This window comes from Pollicipes pollicipes, unplaced genomic scaffold (genome assembly GCF_011947565.3).
Source record: "Pollicipes pollicipes isolate AB1234 unplaced genomic scaffold, Ppol_2.1 Scaffold_3087;HRSCAF=3621_pilon_pilon_pilon, whole genome shotgun sequence".
NCBI lineage: Eukaryota > Metazoa > Arthropoda > Thecostraca > Pollicipedomorpha > Pollicipedidae > Pollicipes > Pollicipes pollicipes.
Genome location: NW_023596225.1, coordinates 27547582 through 27571314, shown reverse-complemented (window position 1 = coordinate 27571314; position 23733 = coordinate 27547582). Strand labels below are relative to the sequence as shown.

General features: G+C 52.4%; 1 protein-coding gene and 1 long non-coding RNA gene across 2 annotated transcripts in view; both read right to left on the bottom strand.

Annotated features, from left to right (window-relative positions):
* Positions 1-338: 338 nt before the first annotated feature.
* On the bottom strand, positions 339-8576 carry LOC119089765 (uncharacterized). The gene is made up of 4 exons (XR_005093195.1): positions 8496-8576; positions 6637-6780; positions 2859-2933; positions 339-384 (listed from the first exon to the last, which is right to left on the bottom strand). It is a non-coding gene; the product is annotated as an uncharacterized LOC119089765 (long non-coding RNA).
* Positions 8577-12483: 3907 nt separating this feature from the next.
* Positions 12484-23733, bottom strand: part of LOC119090345 (FH1/FH2 domain-containing protein 3-like) — a 53856-nt gene continuing 42606 nt past the window's right edge. The window contains 7 exon segments of the mRNA XM_037213138.1: positions 12484-13207; positions 16647-16790; positions 17204-17375; positions 18152-18344; positions 19204-19421; positions 20109-20243; positions 21535-21642. Of these exon segments, the coding sequence (XP_037069033.1) occupies positions 13125-13207; positions 16647-16790; positions 17204-17375; positions 18152-18344; positions 19204-19421; positions 20109-20243; positions 21535-21642 (1053 nt within the window). The 3' untranslated portion in view covers positions 12484-13124.

Below are 23733 nucleotides of genomic sequence, written 5' to 3'. Positions count from 1 at the left end.
GTGGACATTGGACGCACAGCAAAGGTGCCGGCTACCGGCGGCCCCATCTGAGAAGTGAGCGCCGAGCCTTCCGACGCTCGCCTTCAGCACTGCCTACGGCCAAGCCAGGCGCCTCGACAGTGCGCCCGTCAGCGTGCCGCCGCCACCGGTCCTTCCCGTCCCCGGACGATAGTGCGCCCGTCAGCGTGCCGCCGCCACCGGTCCTTCCCGTCCCCGGACGACAGTGCGCCCGTCAGCGTGCCGCCGCCACTGGTCCGCCACCGGTCCCTCCCGTCCCCGGGCGACGTACCGTGGCCGTGATGCCGGAGCGGATCAGCTGGGCCGTCTCCAGGGCGCCAACGCCCGGCTCGTCCAGGCCCAGGCCCGAGTCCTCGTCGGGCTCCACTGGAAAACGGCCAACGACGGTCAGGCACCCGGTACCCGGGCACGGCATACGCTGACACGGTCAGCAGGCGGCTCACGCTGACACGGTCAGCAGACGGCATACGCTGACACGGTCAGCAGACGGCATACGCTATCAAAGCCATCAGACGGCATACGCTGACACGGCCACCAGACGGCATACGCTGACACGGTCAGCAGACGGCACACGCTGACACGGTCAGCAGGCGGCATGCGCTGACAAGGTCAGCAGACGGCATGTGCTGACACGACCATCAGACGGCATACGCTGACATAGCCATCAGACGGCATACGCTGACATGGCTACCAGACGGCACACGCTGGACGGTCAGCAGACGGCTCACGCTGGACGGTCAGCAGACGGCTCACGCTGACATGGCTACCAGAAGGCACACGCTGACATGGCCACCAGACGGCACACGCTGGACGGTCAGCAGACGGCTCACGCTGGGCGGTCAGCAGCACCCACCAACAGATCGACCGGGTTCGCCGGCACCGGCTCACCCAGATTTCAGACACACACAAAACACGCGCACACCAACGCAGCATTTACATGCATACCGAGAGCCAACACGGAGACACTAAGACAAGCGGTTCCATCTGAGATACACAGCATACCATCAGACATAGGCCCAATACGGGCCCCACGCGGGAACGCACGGAGGCACGGGTGCGGGGTCATCACGCATACAGTACGCAGTGCGTCACGTGGCTGACCTGAAATTGCCTGGCAAACTGTAACGGCGTGCCACTGGGACCTCCTCGGCTGATGGATCACGCACATTAGACGACGAATATGGCTCATGCCAGGGCGACAATGGCCAACACACATCCATAAATGAAACGGTAGCAGGAAGTGTGGGCGACTGGATGCATGATGCATGGGTTATTAATCGAGCGGCTGTAGCCCGTCCGCGCCAGAGACTGTGGCCAGCGGCTGCCATGACCCCTGATGCCTATCTGGGACCGTATTTCAACAGGCTGGCGGCGGTGCCTGACAGGAGCCGTTTGGGCTGACAGGAGTCATTTCGGCTGATTGCCACCGGCCCAGCGCGGTCGTACGTCCGGGCCGGAGTCTGGTGTGGAATGGTGGTGAGCTCGGCCGCCGATGTGGACCACTCTCCTGACGGCGGCCGAGACAGCGCTCCCGCCACAACGCGTCATGGAACGGGTCCCGCACCCGGCGGCGGCGCCGGCTTCCACCGCCGACCCCATCCCAACGGGTACCGCATCCGGCGGCAGCGCCGGCTTCCACCGCCAGCCCCATCCCAACGGGTGCCGATCCCGGCGGCGGCGCCGGCTTCCACCGCCGGCCCCATCCCAACGGGTGCCGCTCCCGGCGGCGGCGCCGGCTTCCACCGCCGGTCCCATCCCAACGGGTGCCGCTCCCGGCAGCGGCGCCGGCTTCCACCGCCGGCCCCATCCCAACGGGTGCCGCTCCCGGCGGCGGCGCCGGCTTCCACCGCCGGCCCCATCCCAACGGGTGCCGCTCCCGGCGGCGGCGCCGGTTTCCACCGCCGACCCCATCCCAACGGGTACCGCATCCGGCGGCAGCGCCGGCTTCCACCGCCGGCCCCATCCCAATGCCCGGGATCGTCGGCTGGCGACCATCACAAGTGACACAAAATGTCCGCAGCTCGCGTGCTCATCGTATATAAATACACACCTAAAAGGTACGTGTACACACAACCTGCACATAAAGCAAATGTTTGGTACATAGGGACCAAAATGCATTTCAGATGACACTAACTTCGCAGGAAATGTTTATATCTCGCCGTACTTGTCACTAATCTTGTTAGTGAAAAATCCAACAGACAGCATGACGCAGCGCTCTGCCATGAAGCTGCGCATTCCGAGAAGTTTGAAATCCACGGTTGCCGGTCTGAGCCTGAGCACAAGCTTGAGAACCCCTGCGAGCGGCTGGTATGGCTGGGCGGCGCTTACATTCCTCGACGGGTGATAACCGACCTCCTGATCGTGTGCCGAATGCAGGAAGCCCATTACAAACATCGGAAAACAGGCTTGGCACAGCACACAGCAGACTGGCCGCTGGCAACTGACAGCCATCTGGCTAAGGCCACGGGAGAACAGCATAGGCTTGCGTTGAAAATGTGCAAAACGTTGACGCAAACGGCATGTCAAGGTTACGGCAAATGCCCCTGATCATTTTCAGCCTTCCCTACTATTATGCATATGACAACCAGGGGGGAGGGGGGGAGGGTGCACCAAGCCCGAAGTATATTTCCAGCTGCCCGCTGCAGTAAAAAAAAAAACGAAAAACCACCAGTTGTACATTGGCTAAAACTTCTGAACCAGACGCGTCGGGAGTTTTGAGTTTGGCAGTGCACTGCCTAGAGACATTCCCCTGATGGCAGGCGGAGGCAGAGCGCCCGAAGTGAACGATCACGGCAGAGGGAGACGGACGGACGTTGGGGGGGGGGAGGGGGGATACTCACGCTTTGTGATCGGCACCGGCGTCAGCTGGCAGCGCGGCACCTTGGTCCGCTCCCGGCTGCCATGGCTGGTGACGCCTGAAACACATCGGCGGTGGTTTACGCGCACCAAGGCCACGCAGCAGCAGCATACGCCAGAGTTTACAGCTCCGGACTCTCCTCTTACCTCGGAAGGCGGCTGCCGAGAGAAAACATACAGGACACTTGCCGGGGCGCCGCCTCTGCCGTCGGCCATCAGAAGCACGCTTGCGTTCCCTTTGTTTCGCCCCGGTAATAGCCCCGCTGACACTAATGAGTAGCTAATGACCTACAGGCCATGCAGCAGCTGTACTGGTCCCTGGCAGTGGGACATTCACAGCCATCTGTGTGGGGGCGACAGCACATGTCCAGCAACACGATCATACTTGTAAGTGCATTAGCAATAAAAGTTAGGTTATATCTGTCAAGCCGTGTTACAACTCCATGGGTAGTTGTCTGGCCGAGAGCAGTTCCATTGTGTTAGTGACGCATGCTATCATGCCCGCCGACCCATTCTCCGATTTTAACAGCAGTAAAGCAGGCTAAAACAACCATGGCGCAAATGATATCCGTGAAGTGCACCACTGACGCTTGAATACCTTGGCAGCCATTCAAGATATTATGCTGACTTTTTCAGTAGCTCAGTTATCACACTTGCACCTCATGCCAGCTTTTCTGCACATTTTATCAATAGATTGCGAGGTATGCTCTATTTGTGAAGACCATATCAGTCATGCTTCTCGCCCCATCGCCAATGCAGTTAAATTATTACCGACTGGGCCACGCCACCAGATTGCTTTAAAATATAGCGGATTTTGGCGCCGGAGATGGAGACCTTAACTGAGGGCGACGGGCCGGGCCATCAGAGGTCAACCTAGGTCATACATTTCCAATCATTTTACATGGAATGCATGGCACCTACACCTGCGGCAATGCTCTATCAGGATCCATCACCCCAGCACCATTTTGAAGAACGTCGTGCGACCAATGGCAGTGAGTTTCTGGAGACAAGTCCACGCCGGGTCCGATAAATACGAAACTGTTGAGTGCAGGTAGGCATAGTTTGCCAAGTAAATGTGGCAAACGCGCTTCTTTAGCGATTGTAGATTTCTCAACTCGCTTTTGTTTGAGCACTAGCATGCAAGACCATTGACCTTCTAAAGGTCACGCAAGGTTAAACCTTTGAAATAAGTGCCTGCATGCAGCATCTGAGATTCCTTTTCATCGGTTGTGACTGCAGCTGTAATATGTGTCTACCATAGGTCAAGTGCGCTAGCCCAGCCTGATCGTCAGTGCACTGTGCATTATGATTAGTACTCCAATGTCTTCTACGACTCTGTGACATCACTTGACATGCACAGGTATCTTCAGTGGTTTTGAAATCTAAGTAATCTAACAGCACTCTTCACATCAGAGTATTGTTTATCGAAATGGTCGGTTATAATATGACTGGCAAAAATTCGCCCCACGAGCAAAGTTGACTTTTCAAAGGTTATATGCACACGATGCAAATTATTCAAAGCTGAAATGCAAAAAAAAAGGAGCGGGAGAGTGACCTGGAGCTAAAGCCAGACCCAAAGCCAGAACCAGAGCCAAAGCCAGAGACAGGGCTAGAATCAGAGCTACAGCCAGGGCAAAAGCCAAAGCCAAAGCCAACATGCCAAGCCAAGTGCATGCCAAGTACGTGCCAAGTACATGCCAAGTCGTACATGCTCAAGAGCTGTACATGCTGAGCCGTACATGCTCTGGAGCTGTGCGTGCTGAGTCGTACATGTCCAAGAGTTGCACATGCTGAGCAATACATCCTGAGCCGAACATGCTCTAGAGCTGCACATGCTGAGCCGTGCATGCCCCGGAGCTGACCATGTCGTTATACAAGCGCATCCTGCAGCGGGCCGGGCGTGCCGCCCAGACCCGGGGCGGGTGAGGCCCGTTGTGTTTTGGTGTTGATGGCTGTGGGTGACGTTGACGCAGGACGTCGGTACGCCAGCATAACAGACGTCCATGGTGCGGCGCGATCACTGGCGACCTGGCCTGCTCCACTCAGATGTGTATTGCGACGCTGTGTCCTGTTTAAACAATCGCCGACGTCGCCTTCTGAGTCCGGAGCAGGCATGCACGGAGGGTTTCATCATACGGGAAGTCAGTGTATTACAATTAAAAAACTGTTTTGCAAGATCCAAAAATCCCTTTGCTGGTTGATTCACCTCTCCATCTGCTACTTTTCCCAAGCGCCGAATCTCACTTGGATGTCAGACTTCATACCCTATATCAGCCCTAATTCTCCCCTGATATTGCGAGGTCCATTGGCCCCACTATGGTGATCAAAAACTACTATGAACCTTTGCAGATGAACTACCAATTTATTTAAAGGGCATGTTCTAAATTTGAAGATATTGATGCAAGCATCAAATAAGATGGAAAACTCATTGGCTTCCATTGGCATGCCTTTAAATGCATAACTCCTCTAGCTAAAAAGGTACCATCATTTAGAAAATATGGTGCTCACTACATCGCAGTCTGATTGCGTCATGTACCGTTTTTATGGCACTAGAACTGCTGTCAGATTAGCTGTGTCAAGTTTATCTCTGTAGCGGACGGGCTGACTCAACCGTAGGACTTCAACGCGTTAGCCTCGTTAATTTATGTGTTTCAAATGACCGACGATCGTTGTATACGCGTGTTTTGCCCCTTCTTGTGGTGTCCTTGTATATTTTTTCGTGACGGCATGTTTTTTTACTTGCATTTGTATTCTCGGTTACAGCGTCATTCTTGTTATTCAATTGCCAGTCTCATGTCCGTCATCACTAGCAGAGCTGGCCAAATGTCCATATAAAGAATCGCAAGACGCGGTAAATGACCAAGACTTGCATTCAACGCACTAAACTGCGTGAAAGCCAATTGCTATCTGTCGATATGATGATTCGTGCTGACGTGCTCCAGACCCAAATAAAACAATGGACACCTCAGTGCAAACCCCCTACAAATGCGGAGCAGTCGTCTAGCGTATACTGAAATGGCGAATTACTTAGGCATGTCCGTTGAAAAAAACATCCCAAGACCGTGGTGCAAGTACCTTTTATGAACTAAAGGCCGCAGGCAAATCTGTGCTGTGTGCTGCGCTGAACTCACGCTCGAGCTCGATTTATGACAGCGGGTTTGCGTACCTATGATTTGGATATTGAGCAGTAGTGGTGAAGACCTTGTGCTTTACAAGTTCCTCGGGGGACGGAAGTCTTCCAAGATGAAGAAAAGGGGGGCTAACACCCATATTTCGGTCACGACTCTTCCAGGTTTCAGTCGTTTCTTTCCGGTCTACGCCCATAGATAGGGCTAATGTAAGATCTTCAAAAAACAATCAAGCGGGGTCCCTTGGCCGAAAAGTCCCCTTTTGCCCCGATTTGGCCCACTCCTGGGCGAAATTCTGACTAGGACTAGGCCACAACTCCCCCTTCCCGATATCATTCAAAAGGCCGCATACGTTACCACTTACTTCATCTGCAAGTATATGAACGGTTACCAAAAAAAAAACACACACTTTCGCTTCCACAAATGACGACCTGAGCAACCATGGATGAAAATTCAGCCGGAATCCATCATCTGATAGCCAGGAAGTCAGCAAATTGCGTTGCTATATCTAAAATGGTTTGGCATTAAAAATGAAAAAGAAACAGGGGGCCGAATCCCCTGAAATGCAGGCAGGAGTAACCAATGATTTGATGTGGTGTAACGTTGCGCGCAGCCGGGACTGCTGCGGGCTTACCTCGTGCTCTCCTCTTCCGAACGAGCCTTGCCGGCCTCTGTTGCGCCGCCTCCAGCGATATGTGCTCCACAAGCATCACGCTCGAGCGATTCTCTTCCCCCGCCAGCTGCGACAGGCCAAGTTGTTGTCTTCCGTCAGAAAACACTGCAATGGCGAAAAACACAGCCGTGAGTAAAGACCTGCCGCATACACAGCACAAACCACCGACCTGAAAACTGGTGTGGACACCATCGGTGCTGTTTTAACATCTTACTGATCGATGTCTTACATACTTATTTTACATTTTGTCTTCCTGGCATCCCATTTCATCACATAATAATTTCTGTCCCAAAAAATCATTATTTGTCTGACTTCTAATGGACAAATTTCTAGGAGCATAGTCTATGCTGATCAGGGTTTGTTTTGTGAATCATGAACACCACTATCAGACAATAAAATCCCTGAGTCACAGCATGATTTTGTGATGAAAGCTTACCAGAGCACTATGCCCAGCACCAGCTGCCCCACCCTCTGACCTCATCTGGCCTTGAGCAGCCACTGACACAAGTCATTCCAGTCAGAGGCAACTAATGAGCAAGTACTGACCTGAACCCTCACCTCACTGTGAAGCTAGAGAGAAACACTATTTCAGCCACAAAGTAAAAAGCTGTGTGTGATTTTTTATTTTATGACTTAAGTGCAGTTTTCGAAGGATTAAGCATCCACATTTGAAATGTAAGCACTTCATGTAAGGTGCATATATTGGTGCATGCAATATGTTGCTCTAATGTGATTGTGGTCAGACATGTGGTCCCATAGCTAGACAGCATTTGTGTACAAAATTGGTCAACACAGCACAACCAATGACTTTGAAAAGCTTGATAACCAATTCAGGCACCAATACAGGTGGTTAGGAGGGTGGTTAGCTGTTGATAGCATTTTTTGCAGTTGCATTTATACTTTGTTGGAGATGAGCTGCAAGATACTCATCCAAGGTTGCCAACATATTTTCTTACACATATTTCCTCTTTGTACAATTACTGCTCAACCAGAAAAAAAGGCCAGCATCATGGCATGCTCAACTGGTGACATCAAGTAGAAACCTATTTTTGCTGGTACCAGCAGCGGAAATTGATAAGCTTTGCTCATTACACCAATGAAGGGGTCTAACATTCACAAGTTAAAGTATTTATTTCACTCTGCACCTTTGCTGGCACAACACTGTTCTTCCACTATCAGAAAAAATAAAAATTTTCACACTGCATGTAGTTGCCCTTCCATCTGCCTGTTGGGTTCTTTGGTTCCCGAGTGAATGGGCGGATGGGTGAGCATGGGGTGGAATGCTAGGACATCATGGAAAAGCATTGTGCTTCTGTTCAGCAGCTATACAGTCAGTCTAAAACACTATGATGAGCTTGACGTAAGTTTGTGACGCAAGGCAAAAGACACAAACCATTAGAAACAGCAGAATCAATGCTCAAAAATATCATTGTAAGACCAAATCATTTTGGCTGGAGATACCTTTAAAATATTTTTCAATGCAACTGTGTTTGCAACTACTTCAGACCACAGGTTTTCCTGAAATGATCACATTTTAACAGGGTACGTATGAGTATCATGTGTGCATGTGATACAGTATAGAAACTTGGATATGCACAAATTATGTAGACACTATTGACTGACTATTTTCACAGGCATGTCTTGGCATGACTTCATAGTTTCAGAGTGCTACACGAACTGGTACAAGTTCAAACGATGTAGTTTGACTTCGGAATCGATTAGCACTTGTTAGCTAGGCGCATCTCAGCACAACACGACGCGTCTCCACCGCATCAACAAGACGGGAAACCATCCCTCAGCGTTATACAAACTGGCCTCACCTTCTGTGGAGTGAAATATATCAGCTATGCTTCTAACAAATACCACTTTCAGCAGCTTGGTCACTGCAATAACCTATATCGTCCCTCGACCGCACACTACGCAGCAACACCTCCCACTGGCGCTTCTCGATTGACTCCAAAATATTCAAGGTTGTAAGCAGTGGGTACAATCCGAGAACTAGTGCAACGGAGGTATATTAATGACGTCATTAGATCCGAAGCGCACATCGGTTGCTCACAAGAGGCAGAATGGGATAGGCTCCACCGCAATTCTTGGGCAATCGATTGACATTAAGGTATGGTTGGTGCAGGATTGCCATCACGGAGCTCGACTTAAAAACAGCGTAAGGCTGGTGCCGCTACACAGTACATGGTAATTACCCGCGATGAGCCTTTTGTTTTAAAGCGAATGTTCCTCATTTAGAAATATTGAAGCGAGCATCAGATATTATAAAATGAGCTATTGAGCAATTTAAAAAATGAGCAATTTATCTATTGACATACCTTTAAGTGGAGAAGACTGTTCTAGACCATAAAATTTCTCTATTTAGTAAGCATGCGCCTCAACGCGTCCTTATTTCATTGCGTCGTCGTACCTTGTGCAGAAGAGGCCTTCTTCGGCCTCTTCTGTGTGAAGAGTGCACTCTTCGGCCCTCCATGCAAATGGCTTATCTACCGGCATCACCTCTTTTGTCCAAATGACATTCCCATTGCCCACTAATTCTTACTGCCGGACTGCCCGTGGCGTAATGGTAACATAAGGACGGTCCAGGAAAATGCTCATAATTGGGCGCTAACTTGTGCAACTGTGTGCATTCGATAGCGCTGGTATAGGGCTATCAGCTGAGAGTTTGACACTCTTGTGGGACAAGGAATCTTTTTGATTTGGTCGACACCCAACGTTGTCTCGCTCAATGCCTTCCGGCCGGATGAAGCCTTCATCTGCAAAGTGATGGCGTTCAATTACAAGTGTTTTTATTCCTGCGCGGCGGGTGCTATCAGGAACACACCGTGTCATTATGGAAGCGGATCAGTCGGGAATTTAAATCGTTCATCTGCCGAAATGAGCTTTTTCACTTATCTACACCTCCTCGGCGTGTTGCAACTGCGGCGGTCGGCTCGCACCGCACTGAGTTGAATACAGCAGCCCGCTGAAAATGCTTACATTCGGGCACGACAATGGCAGATGTGTGTTCTTTATAGGACTACAATCGGGCTATCGGATGTGAGAAGAATACACTCGTACCATTACAGCATCCATTTTATCTGGTCGACCTGCCGAATGATCTGAATGATCACCGAATGATCCTCAAGATGTTTCACCTGAAGTAAAATATATTGAAGATCATTCGGTGCAGTTCACAGTCCCGTCCTTATCAAGACCTACATGCTCTAGCTTCTATGCTACACGCCCACGAGGATGTGCAGACTATTTCGGGGATGCTATTCCAGGGTCACCCAGGCATCCATGACCTCATAATAACAGCATTCAGATCCTGCCATTCCATTAGCCATGTGGCGATCAAGACCATGACAAAAAATGGGGATTCTTTCATATCTCGAGTTCATAAGCACGATTTCTTGATACAATGGTTATCAATCGGCTCCCAATCAATGTGCCGCAAGGCCAATGACGTAATCAGACGATGACGTATTGTGGGACATATTTACTAAATAGAAAAATTGGGTTGTCTAGAGCAATCCCTTCCACATAAAAAGTATACCAATAGTTAAAAGGTAGCTTATTTCATCATACTAGATGCTTTGATATTCTCATACGTGGTACATTCTCTCCAATGCTGGTCGTCCGGTCGCTTCAATGATTGCGATGTCACGCCGACTGAAACAAAAATAAGTCGTGCGCGGCGGGTGAGACCCTGTGCATGGAATGACACTGCCGAAACACTATCGGTCGTGAATGTAAATCGTTCAATATGTGCTTTGTTGCTGAAATCACCCCCATGACGGCACTTTGCTAACTACGACGCAACTAATAACTGTCCGTTTAGGGAATTCATCGCATTTGGTCGCCCTCTGTCGATGGCTTACTCAACTGTGGCCGGCTGGCCGAAGTGCTGATTTGCAAAACCAATGCGCCCAATCGAAAATGCTTGTGTTGCAGCGCGGTGGGTGCGACCATGTGCACACGACGTCATTTTGGTGGCACTATCGGTCTCCAATGTACATCGCTCATTTTCCCGCAGGAACTTTTCGATCAAATCATCCCTTAACTGCGCATTGATATCTGCTGCCGTCCTGCCAGCAACATGAAGAATCGCGGGAAAGACTTAAAATCGCGCGCAAAGGGTGCCGATGACGCTGGTATGGGGATATGTATTTCCTGTACACCTCACTTGTCTCAATAGGAAGTTCATTTTATTTTATTTATTTATTTTTTCAGTGTCTCGCTAAATGCTTGCGTGTTGGCCGCTGCGGCAATTTGCAAAAGCGCGGTCTCCAATCTCATATACTTCAGTTTTGCGCGACGATTGAGATTTTGTGCACATAATACCTTTCGGGATCACTGTGGGCCGGCAACGAGAATCATTATTTTGCCGACATGACCTTTTGTGTTTAAATCAGGCAGGAACAATGCCTGTAGTCGTGGCAAGGAATGCGACACTGTGCATTTGACAGGTCTTTGAGCTTCCATTAGAATACACTAGTCTGACTCAGACTTGTCTGACTCTGAATGTCCTTGTGACAAGGAAATCTATTTGATTCCTTCGACCACCCGACAGTGTCTCACCCATCCAGCAGCGAATGCCTCAGCTGCAATTTGCAGAGATACAGCGTTCAATGCTTGTATTCGCACGCGGCGCGCGCGACCATGTCAGCACGATGTCAAAATAAAAGCTCCATCAGCCGGCGATGTTAATCGCTTATCGGACGACATGACCTTTTTTGTTAAAATCACTCCTTGGCACAGTGGATTTTTCATTGCAGCCACCATACAGCGTTAGCAGCTGACAGCTTCGCAAAGCCCCAATGACACGCCCGCAATCTCAGGAAGTTAGGAAAGCGATGGCCTGAATTGCAGCTTCCGTGCCCACCGTAAAATGATGTTTCTGAATGTCTTTCAAAATGAATTAATACAGTTCAAAGATTAAACTGGATGATTTCTTTAAAAAATTAAGATCGCCTCTTGGACAGATCAATCGTTACAGGACCACGACAACTAGAGATATCTCTTGTGCTCTTCCAGCTCTACTCTCATACTCTTCAGATTTCAGCACCATTTTGCGGTGCTGTAAAGGCTGATCCTCTATTATCACCATTCCTCAAATCGCACCGGTGAAATATGTTCCCTTTTGCTAAGGCATGAGAGCGCGCATGCTCAAAAATACGCTGCATAATCTGTACCATCATTCGATTCTGGCTGAATGTTGAAAATTTCCAGAGGATCATGATTTGGCCCTAGTAATACAAGTTGCTATGAATACAAGTCGTATACGCTGAGCACAGTTCTGACGTACAAAAGCTAAAGTCAGGCTGCTAATTTCTGAGCTGTGTAGAATAAGATCAGTCGATCTTGATCTCATTGTTGAACACATACTTCAGTTCCGGTTGGCACCTTGCCAATGAACCACTCCAACCGCGGCTTTGACAGCTCCCGGCTCATGGCTGCATGACGATCCTCAGGTTTCTGAAATGATATCTAATCTGTGTTGTTGGGGATCAGCCTCATGCGTTTCTCTGGGATGTCCTCAGTTCTCTGACTGCCAATCTCATGTGGTGTCTGTCCGAAAGGCGTTCAGAACGACATCCTGCGTCTTTTTCTGATTACGTCGTTGTATCAGTGGGTGGTACAACGTCGTGAATGTTCAACAGGCCCGGCGACACTTTAAGTGGTAGACATAAGACTGCTTACAGCACCTCACTTCTCGACAAAAGCGCTTAACGGAATTGGGCAACTCTGGACAACTGAGAAAACAAAAAACGCTATCAGCAGACACGCCCATCAAATCGGTCCGATACATGTATTTGGGTCGCGCACGAGTCACATTGCGGGAAATATCACAGTCAGGCACTCAATCCGGGACTGCCGGGAACGGCGGCGCCCCACGCGCGGGCCTCCGACCGACCCATCCGCTCACTCAGTACACGGCGCACGGGCACACACGCGGGAGGCCTGCTCACGGACACAGCGTCAGGCGCTGCTGTCCCGCGGGGCCTAGTATAAAAGTACAACCAACTCTTATTGACACTGCTCAACAGGCTGTCGTCCGTGACCGCACGATATCAACCGATACGTCATGTCAGCGTGCCCCAGGGACCGCAGACCAGAGCACGACGCTTTTCTCAGAAGCAGCGTGTTTCAGCGAAGCCACGCGCGCGGCTGCAGGACGCGCCTGCAGAGGCTCCGTCACCAGCGAGCGGGTGCCCTGCGGTCGAGCCAGCGGCCCCGTGTTTACACTAACAGCGAACGCCGGCTCCCCATCTGCCAGTCGCGCTGTATGTCCTCTCCTGCGACTAGACACACACTGGTCGGTTCTGTGGGCGGCGGCGACGGCTCCAGCAGGGTGTTGCCACTCGGTCGTCCCGGCCCAGCCGGCCACGACACGGCGCGCTGGTCCGTCACGATACCACTCCGCCTGGACGCCGGGCGGCTCTGGCTCTGGGCGCGGCTCAGCAGTGCTGCACCTTGGCAGCCAGAGCCACCAGGTAGCGCTGCTCCTCCTCCGTCAGGCCATTCTTCAGCGTCCGACGCACTGAGGGCAGAGAGGGCTGTCAGGCACGGGCGAGGCCCGGCGGCGGGTGCGGACAGAGGATTGCACGAGTCGGGGAGAAGCGAGCGTCGCGCCTAGCGGATGAACTTTCGGATCTGCGCAGTCCAGTGTCTTGACAAATGTCTGATTCACACTCTGATCCCGGCGGTGGCGGTGTTGGTATGCCGATACCAGGAAGCAGCGACGTGATGGCGCACTAACGACGACGATGATATTACGCATTTAGCCCTCTACGTCTAAAAATATTTTCGATGCTCGGCAGAGCAGGTGAAAGAAAAGTCAAATGCCAGCTTTAGATTTAGATAAAAGGGTCACTCATCCACATTGCGACTCATCAAATAATACATTACACGAAATGAAATATGCATAGCCAAGAAAATAAAAAGTGAGCATACTGTCCTGCTAATTTCTAAGAACAGTTTGTGTGTATAAATACACAAGACGATTATTTCTAACACTAAAACGAACGGAAATATGACAAAAAAATATTGGTGGGCAGCCCACGCCATCGGAGGGGCATTTGTAGCTCCTCCGTCCTGTATTGCACACTGAATGCCGCGCTACGATTTTCGCAAGTTATAAGACAAAAAGCTCGCCTAAACTAGACAGAAAAGCAAATGGCGCTGATGCCCACCTCGAGCACTGCACACGGCACGGCAGTCACGCAGAAGCTGTACGTCCACAAAAAGCCCCAAGCTAAGAAGCAGGTAGATAATTTTCCAAGAACAAATTTTGACATATTACATGGAAAATTGAATTAAGAACAGAATTTTACAAATTTCCCGCCGCGTTGGAAGAGTAAGATATAACGTTTTCGTATCAGTAAATGCACAGACGCACTCGGTGCCTCTCACTGCGTGCGCAAGATAATGTGGAATAATGAAAATGCAATGAGTTGTCATTTAGAATAAGCTGTGCCCTGGACCTTTCAGATGTAGCTTATAAAAAATATGAAGCACACAAGCACACCATTCAGAAAATGGCTCCGGCAAAAGTGTTAAAGCGTCGAGGTCAGCAATCATTGAAGTAGTTTGAGGGCACCTGTGCAGCACAACATACTTCACACTAAGCGGCATACCTTTACCAAAACCAGCCTCGCTGCGTTTCCACTGCAAACCGGGGATATCGACGTCAGTTACCTCACCCACCAGCGTTGGCTGACGGATAACAGGCCAGGGAGCGGATTACAGCAATAAAGACCTCTGTACTCATCCGCGCGGCTTGAAGTTGTGAATCACGTGCGCTGCCTGTGCCTGTCAGCTTGCAGTTCTCAATGCAGGGCCAGTTTTCTCCACCCCCCCCCCCCCCCCTCCCAGGTGCTAGGGGTTCTCCGTGCGCCGCGAAGTACTCCGGTGAATGCTTGGCCTGTCACACAAAGACATCTCTTTTACAGATTCAGTCCCAACATTTTGATTGGGTGGGTATGTAGGACTAACGCCCAAGCTAAGCAGCACTTGTTGAAGTCTGACCCCACCAAGTGACCTTAAACTTCCGTGTCAAACGAAGAATTTATGAGAGTTTTTGTGACCCGCTATGCTTGATAGTCAAATTTACAGTGCTTTTTAGCATGAAACAAAATGGCCGACACACACTTTTACACGCATTTCTCAGCGCCATATAAATGACAGCATCGACGTCTTCTTCTGTATCATCTACAGCCTGTTCGCAACGAACTAGACGCCGGGAACACGAACTTCTGGTACATGACGATGAGAAAACATACAGCCATGGCTACCGTGCACTGTTTCCATGGCAAGTGCCGAACGACGAGCAACTACCCTAGAGCTCTACTAGCATCTCCGACCACCAGCTGTTCTCCGTCAGCGCCACAGCTGCGGTAACAACGGCTTCACCACCACGAAATGCAGGCACTACTGCACGATGTGACGCGCGCCTTACATCGCAGTCTCGGTTTGGGACGGCTTCTAACCTTCCGAGGCAGTTTTCGTGGGTGAGTATGTACAGGAAGAAACATGTTTTTCGATGAACCAGTGTTCACCTGAACCAGCTACCAGTGAGGTTGCAGGTGACTACGTCACACACGGACCGCTGTGAGCCCCGAGCGTGGGACGTGTTGTGACGGAGCCCTCTGTGACGTCAGAGGTAACTATTTTCCCAAATGTAACCACTTTACCAACGAAGAACTCGCGAAGAACTCGCCTCAGGCTGGCTTACAGCTCCGAACGACCAACGATGGGGATAGCCGGCCAACAGCTGGCAAAAGGGGTGGAACAGGCCGTGCCGGGCCCTACGCTGGCAGCGCCGCGGTCGCGGACGACCGGCGCCAGGCTGGCGGGCCCCGCGGGCCCAACAGCGGTGGTCCCAGAACAAAGCAGCTGAGCACTCTCCCAAGCCGTTCACGCGGGAAAGGTGGAAAGCATGGACTGAGCAGCAACGACGGAACACTTCGCGTGAGGGGAAGGGACAACGGATCCGGGATAGCACGCTCGTCCTACGCCCGTGGACGAGCTCAGCTGTAAGGAGAGGTGCGAAACAGGGTCTCGACACACTTTAGTGTGCTTCCGCGGTCTTCGCGGTCGCGGTGCGTCAGCGGAAATGCGCCAAGGAGCCGGAATCACAAGCTACGCGTCGCGGCCTGACAGTCAGGGTGCAGGCCCGGGTCACGGCAAGTCAGGTCGGGTCAGGTCAGGGCGTCCACTCGGCCTGGGAGCGGCGCCAGGCTCGGCCGCGCGACTCTACCGGCCGATCACGGCACACCACACCGGGTTGGGGGACAGGGGCAGGCTAGACATACCGCCCTCATCCGCCGCCCGGTCACTCCTCCGTTATTGTACTGTCCTCTCGCGTGCGAGATCGCTTCACTGAGGACGAAGCAAAGCTGCAAACACCGCCAGGGCGAGAGCGCGGAGTTCCTATTTACTAAAGACAACGCACCGGACAGTACAACCGCGCGTGAAACTGGCTTAGTTTACACTAGATGCTTAGTTGAGCGGTTCGGTGGAGAGGCCTCCTTTTCTTATGGCGGACATAAGCATTTTATTTACCCCACTCGTCCAGCAAAGTGCCGGGAGACCCCACTGCTTCAGCTCCCATGCTACATCCCAGAGCCTAAGAACAACAGCCCAGCCACGGTAAGCGATGAAATGCTGCACCAAAACGGCTACCGCGAAGATAGTGCCCAAAGGACACTGAGCCGAGATCACTGCCCAGAGGACACTGAGCCGAGATCACTGCCCAGAGGACACTGAGCCGAGATCACTGCCCAGAGGACACTGAGCCAAGATCACTGCCCACAGGACTTTGAGCCGAGATCACTGTTCAGAGGGCACTGGGCCGCGATCGCTGCATAGAGCACACTGTGCTGATAACACGGTGCGCCGAGGACACTGAGCCGAGGACACCACGCGCAGAGGACAATGAACCGGAGACACGGAGCGCAGAGCGGCGCATCGCCACTTACATGATTTTCGCTCCGAGTTGCGGGAGGTGCGGCGCCGCTCCCTGGGCCCCGAGCGGGACGACGGGCCGCGCGTGGCCGACTTCACCAACGACTCGAGGATCTCGTCGTCGCCCTCGACCTGACTGTCTCCGTGACCAGCCCGGCCTGCCAACAAACGACACACGCTCTCAAGGGTGCCAACGGCAAACGTCTTTGGCGCTTCGGTCATCACGCACACCATCCCAATCGTTTCGAACAACAACCTCAACGCCCTACTCGTTTTAACAATCACGACGTTCTTGGCGTTTCCGACGGCAGATATATCGTGCTATGCAATACTTAGATGCAGCGACACTGCCTGACCAGATATTATTCAACGACTTCCTGGCTACGTATTCAGAACAACAACAACAACAGCCTTTCGATGCTTTGGAAAGTTAGAAAGAAAAGCAAACTTGCGAATTATGGTACCAGACCGACAGGACTTCCAGACAGATTACACTGCACCCCGGGCCGCACTCTCCCAGCGAGCAGGCTGCCGCCTCGCGCCTCCTCTCCCCGCGCCGCCGCGTGCTCACTCTGGCGTTTGCGGCGCCAGGGCAGCGTGCCGCGCAGGGTGTCCGTTTCGGAGGCGTCGCCAGTGCCCAGCAGCTGCTTCAGGTCGGCGTCGGCCTTCTCCTCGGTGGTGCGCTGCGTGCGGAGCCGCAGACGGGAGCCGGCGCCGGACGCCGGGTCGTACGGCTGACCCGTCTGTGGGCACGGACAAGGTTCTCAGCTGACCCGTCTGTGTGTGGGGGGGGGGTCTCAACTGACCCGTCTGTGGGCAGGGGCGGGTTTCCTAGCTGACCCGTTCGCGAGGAGGGGCCGGGGTTCTCAGCTGACCCGCCTGTGCACAGGGGCGGGGTTCTTTGCCTACCCTTCCGTGGGGAGAGGGGCTGGGCCCTGGAGTGGACTGATGAATTTGGCGAGGGCACGCGTGGCCCGGTAAAAACGACGTCCTGAACACAACGCACCAGAGGGTGGAGGGAAAACAGGAAGAGGAACGAACAGACATAACGTTCCACCAGGCCAACAGACGTGGTCACGAGGAGCTTTCAGTTGCATTCCTTACTGATAAGTTAGACGCATTGCCTATCCGTTATAGATAAAAAACAACAATTTGACCACTACAGTGCCCCATCGCCTTTCCATCAATGGCTCATTTTCATCCCGGAGCTCCGCTACATGCCTTTGCATGTCCTGATCACCTTATCGCCAGGAAAAAGAAAGCATCAGCAGTCGCCTAGTCACTGCTGGTAAGAACGCATCATGTCCCAGAGCTCCCAATGGACAGAAATAGAAAGCTCCCAACACCCGTGGCGAAACTCTTTTTGGCGAATTAGATTTACTCTAGCTTGTTAATAACAAAAGTGCACACAAACACGGAACATGTAATAAAATGCGTGAACACGGGACGGGTGTAGCCAATCACAGGGCGCTCCGCCGCCGAGCGCCGGCTGCGGTCGGCGCGCAGCTCGTGCTCTCACGTCTGTGATCATCTTGCCGCGCGTCTTGTTCCGCTCGCGGTGGTTGGCCTTCTTCTCGAGCTGCTGGATCACGCGCTCCCGGGTCGTGCGGTACTCGAGCGCGAACTCCGAGATGATCTTGCAGAAGTGGCGTGGCTTGGCGTCCCGCAGCTGGTGCGGCGGCACGCCCAGCCACGAGAGGAACTTGTAGAACCTGGACATCCCAGACAGAGTCAGAGCTAGTAGTACCACAGCTGGTGCGGCGACACGCCCAGCCACGAGAGGAACTTGTAGAACCTGAACAGCCCGGACAGAGTCAGAGCTAGGAGTCCCGCAGCTGGTGAGGCGGCACGCCCAGCCACGAGAGGAACTTGTAAAACCTGGGCAGCCCGGGCAGAGCCTGCGTTGGGGACCCATCCAGCCGGTAGACTCCTTCAGTTAGAAGAGGGGCCCCAGGCTAAGCAACGGCTTTCAAGGAAACTGCACACACACGCGTGCAGGATAACCATTGTCGGTTACATGCATGACCTACCGGAACCATTTCACGCCCTCCCCCGTAAAATCACGCCAGTGTGTGTTCAGGCAGAATCATATGTTCGCCAACAAAACAAAACGGAGTCTCGCAGCTAGTCAGATCAAGACAGGTCAGGGTCAGATACAGCTGGTCGGCTAACCGATCCTTGAAATGTATTCAGCTCACAACGGGGTGTTGTGTCCTTGACCTGACCTGTAAACATTCATGCTCTAAGCTGTCTTGATGCACTCCCTGCCCTGACCTGCTGCTGACCTGGTACCGTCCACATCCCGACGTGATGCTGATATGATGCCGCCCCTGTCCTGACCTGCTGCTGATCTGGTACTGTCCATGCCCTGGCCTGCTATTGACCTAGTGCCGCCCACGCTCTCACATGACGCTGACTTGATACTGCCCCCACCCTGACTTTCTGCTGACCTGGTACTGCTCATACCCTGACCTGCTGCTGATCTGGTGCTGCCCTTGCCTCGACCTGATGCTGACCTGATGCTGCCCCAGCCCTGACCTGTTGACGACTCGACGCCACGCCAGCCCTGACCTGTTGATGACCCGGCGGTGGATGATGCCGAGCACGATGATCCGCTCCGCAGAGTCGGCCAGAAACTCGGACACCTTCTGCCGCATCGGCGTGGGCCCGTCGTGCTTGGCGATCAGCTTCAGGTGGTCCCAAGACGACTTGCACTCGGTCTCCATCCGACGGATGGTCGCCTCCACGTCGTCGAAGTCGATGCGCGAGGCGCGCGTGACGGGGCCCACCTGACGACGCGGAGTGCAGTCAGCTGTCTCGAGGGGAGGGGAGTCGCTCGCCGTGTCCAGGCGACTCTGAGACGCCTCTCGGCGAGCGGACACCATCTGGATGGCAGCTCTGAGTCGGGCTGGGATGCACACATGCGGCTAGCCACTCGCATCTCGGCTGATTGTCTTCAAGTCGGCCGATGTATGTAGCGAAGCTAAAGTCACAGTCAGAGACTCACATGCTGCTGCTATGCCAGGCCAGTTTGACGTGGCGTCCCAGTGGTGGGATATACGGGCACTGTTTAGTAAATATAAAGCATGGCCACGCCAACATCGCATACGTCCCAGATTTCCTCCAACAGCCCCATACACGAGTGTTTACTGTTCATGTGAAATGCCTGGGGCATGATGGTCGTTGAGTAATTGCAGAACACCAGCAGGCCGTGCTTGCCGAATAGATAATCGGCAACAGCGCCTCTCGGCCAGCCGGAGCATGTCAAAGCTTGCACGCCACGATAATTACCTCTCAAGCGCATGTGTCCCGATCGCTGCAATCAGCAAACAGCCAAACACTAATGCCCAGACACCCGGAAAACTCAACATTTTGCCTGCAGCGCAACACAGCCAACGTGACTTTGGTTGCGCTGCAACGCGCGTGATGATGACGGTTCCGTCTGCGGGTACCTCTCCAGCCCGTGACCCGCTCACCTCTGAGTAAAGGTCAGACGATTCTGGGTACTTGTCCATCACCATGTGACAGAGATGGTGCAGCAGGGAGTGCTTGTGCACCGTGTCCTTCACCTCTGGCACCTTGGCTAGGTAGTCCACGTTGAAGCCCTTCGCCTGGATGCGGCACAGAGCGGGCAGAGGTCAATCGAAGCCTTCAGTATTGAGTGTCTTGAAGTTAAAGTTACAATCATACGAGCCATCTTTGTCGCTATTGCCGTCTTTCATAATACGAATGATGATAATGATAATTACGATGGTAATGCGATACTATTCCAACGAATGATATGATTGTAATCATCATCATACTGATCAACGTCATTATGACTATCACAATCACACGATCACAGTTATCATTATTGTGGCCAACATGATCCCGATGACCCTGCTTCCAAGCCTTACACACGACACTGAACACAATTGACAAACGCATGTGCGTGGCATACCGTTCATTAATCACGCACATGCGATGGACGCTGTCCTGCTTCCGCGCCGCAATCCTCTGCAGTACGCAGCACCTCATTCATTGCTTCAGGAGCGCAATCAATCCTGCTGAACTGGGTGCAGGGCTTGATGAAGGGCTCCCAGTGAAAGAGAAGTACCCATCCCTACCCTGCCTTCTCAGGGGCGGACTTGGCCCACCTTATTCCAGGGGGGCCCAGTTTTCGTCGTCTTTTACCTGGTCATGCCGACGAGGGCATGCATTGAGGGGAGGCGGCGGGGGGGGGGGGGGCGTGGATTGAACACCAGTGATGTCTCCCGCCTTCCAAAGCCCTTACGAATACGAAGGCTTCGTGGCTGTGGTAGAACACGAGTGACCCCGCTAAGTTTCCTGTTGAGGGGCTGAAGGGTCTTTCCGTCTCGGCCCAGGGGTGCTAGCCGGCTACCATTCTGGCTACGCGGAGGCTATGGTCCCTAATCGATCCAAAAAACATCAGAGACATGCGATGCACATCAGTTACATTCCATGACAAAGAGGCAGGTGGCCCCCGATCGATGAAGTGGACCTCACTGACACCAAAGGACCCCTTATCGGCACATAGGCCCGACAACTGGCACAAGCACCCAAGTTCGGCTTATGGGGCCCTCACAGAAAGGTAGACGAAAAGCTTCTTCTTCGGTTCTGGGGCCCCTGACTGACACAGGTGCATTGCATTGTCAGAGGGCTCCTGGCAACGCAGGATGCCTTCTGACATTCGGGGTCTCGTCCCTTTCTTCTTCATGACCTGAAGGGGCGTGGCCCGGTGCCTGCCCAACCTGCGCCCGTGCCCGCGGTCGATCTGACGGCCTTCTTTATGCTGGATCGTAGCCCGATCAATGTGATGAGAGCGCTGAGGGCACCTCGCCTCTCCCGAGTTTGTTGTCAGCCAGCGCTTTTCATCTCGGATAGCAACAAGGCATAGCTTACCTCTGTGCCGTTCAGGAAGTTCCCAATGCCCTTTAGTATGGCAAGGATGGACTTGAAAGTCTTGTTCTTACTCAGCAGCTCTACGCCTTGTTTCAAGTCCATCAGCGGCTTCGGCTACTTCCTGAAAACCAAAGGGACGTACGTCAGCGGCGTCCGGAGACGTGCACCACATTACACAACGCCGTTGGCGGGGTCAGGTCAAATAAAATAAGACGGCAAGAGTGTTAGCTGGCAATGCAGGATTAGCCAGGTCGGCATTAATAACCGCGGCGGTCGCGTGATAGGGAATAAGGGATTGAAACGCTGTGGAAGGGATTGATACCTCAATGGAATGCCGAATATTGTATTCGGCATTAATACAACTCTTCTTCAGAGTCACTGTGCCGAGCTGTCGTTGTATGGCAACGTGACACACTACAAATACTTTTTAATACGCGACAAAACTGTGTACCGGCTAACAAAAATGAAGAACTTGTTTGCCACAAACGAATCAATGACAAAAACGTCACTGGTATTATATATTATACTGATGGGAAAATGGTCTGCAAAATACGGTTTATCAAAGGAGTCGTCATGCGAAAATTTGAGAGGCGAAATGCTTCAACTAAGCCATTTCCATAACATATGGCGTATATGTTATGGCACGTCCCCATGTTATGGCATACATGGCATATCCATACCAACCCCGCCACATCGCATTCTCAACATCAGAAGCACCGAGTACGACATGAACTTTCAAGACTGAGGTTGGGCAGCCACTTTAGTTCAGCGTAGGCTGTTTCCTGCTGATAAGGCTGGTCACAAGTGGGTGAAGGGACAGCGATGCGCGGGACAAGGCCCTCAAATATGTCAAGCATAGGGCCTCTTGTGCCGATCGGACCACCTGGGACAATGAGGGCCACCGAACAGTCGGTTTCTTGCCGCCGTGAGACCAAGAGGGTCAGAGAACCTTTCGCGCTGGTCTGGACGCTTTTCGCGCTGGTCTGAGCACTGACAAGGCTTTTTCATCGCGCTGATGATGCCCCCCCCCCCCCCCCCATTCCAGCCAGAAGCCCGATAAGCCGAACTGGGCTACCGGTGACAATTACTGGACCCCTGTGCCGATTGGGGATTTGGCATTACTGCGGGTCCCTCCGTTAATACGCGGTCAACTGCTCTGGTCAGCAGCCTCTTGCAGCAGGGACTGGGCCGATGTATGACTTGTCCCTCCGAGGGCTCCGGCGACAGCCAGCGTGTACCCCGAGTTGGGACGAGAGACCCTTCAGGCCCGGACAGAGAAAGGTTATTGATCTCCTGGTGTTCCGACCTGTCTGTGAAAGGTGGCAAGTTTTCTAGATGCGCAATCCCAGGGCTTCATTGCGATTTGAAAATCATACTTTTCCCATTGCAATCGAATCGGGGGGGGGGGGGGGTGAAATAGCACTGATATTGCAACAATCCAGAAATACGCCCGCAATTTTCACAACTTGCATTAAAGGGGTTGGAAAGTGTCATGACAGATCTTTAACAGAATTAACCCACTTGTTGCTGAAAGTTGTACTATGACTCGATTGATAACTGTAAGATTTTAGCCCGATAAATCGCTTCTTGCCGAACCAGAGCACGCAAACCACCACGTGGATGGTTAGATGGCGTTAAGGCTCGCTCAGCATGAGGCCTCGCTTGTAACAATCGACGCATCGATATCACACGGCGACCAGGTCAGACCAAGTAATCAGTCTGGTTGTGGTTGTGCGTTTATTCCAAGCCTAAGCTGCCTTTCTGTGAGTTTCCCGTACGCTGTTCCATTCAAGCGGACCTTGTTCCGAGACGGTGACATGGTAGCACTGTCTACAGACAAAGGCAGAGCTGAACATATATTTTTTGTGGGCTGGACAACTCCCGATCAATTCAATAAAGTGTGCGTTTTGAGTCTGTGATGCATGCATTCTAAGCTCATATTTTTACAATCTGCGCACGCTATTTTTGAGCGTCTTCGTTTCAGGACGCGCTGGTCAACCCGGCGTCAGCATCGATCAGGATTTCTGACCCAACTCTAGTCAGTCCATCGACAAAGATTCGTGTTTATCTTCCCTACCTCTTGTTTACACCACGCTTGCTTTATGTCATCAGCATGTCATGGAATGGTGACTCGGTAGACAAGCAGGACTAACTACGCTAAAGAGTTGACGGACTTCTCATAAAAACTCGATCCCCGTG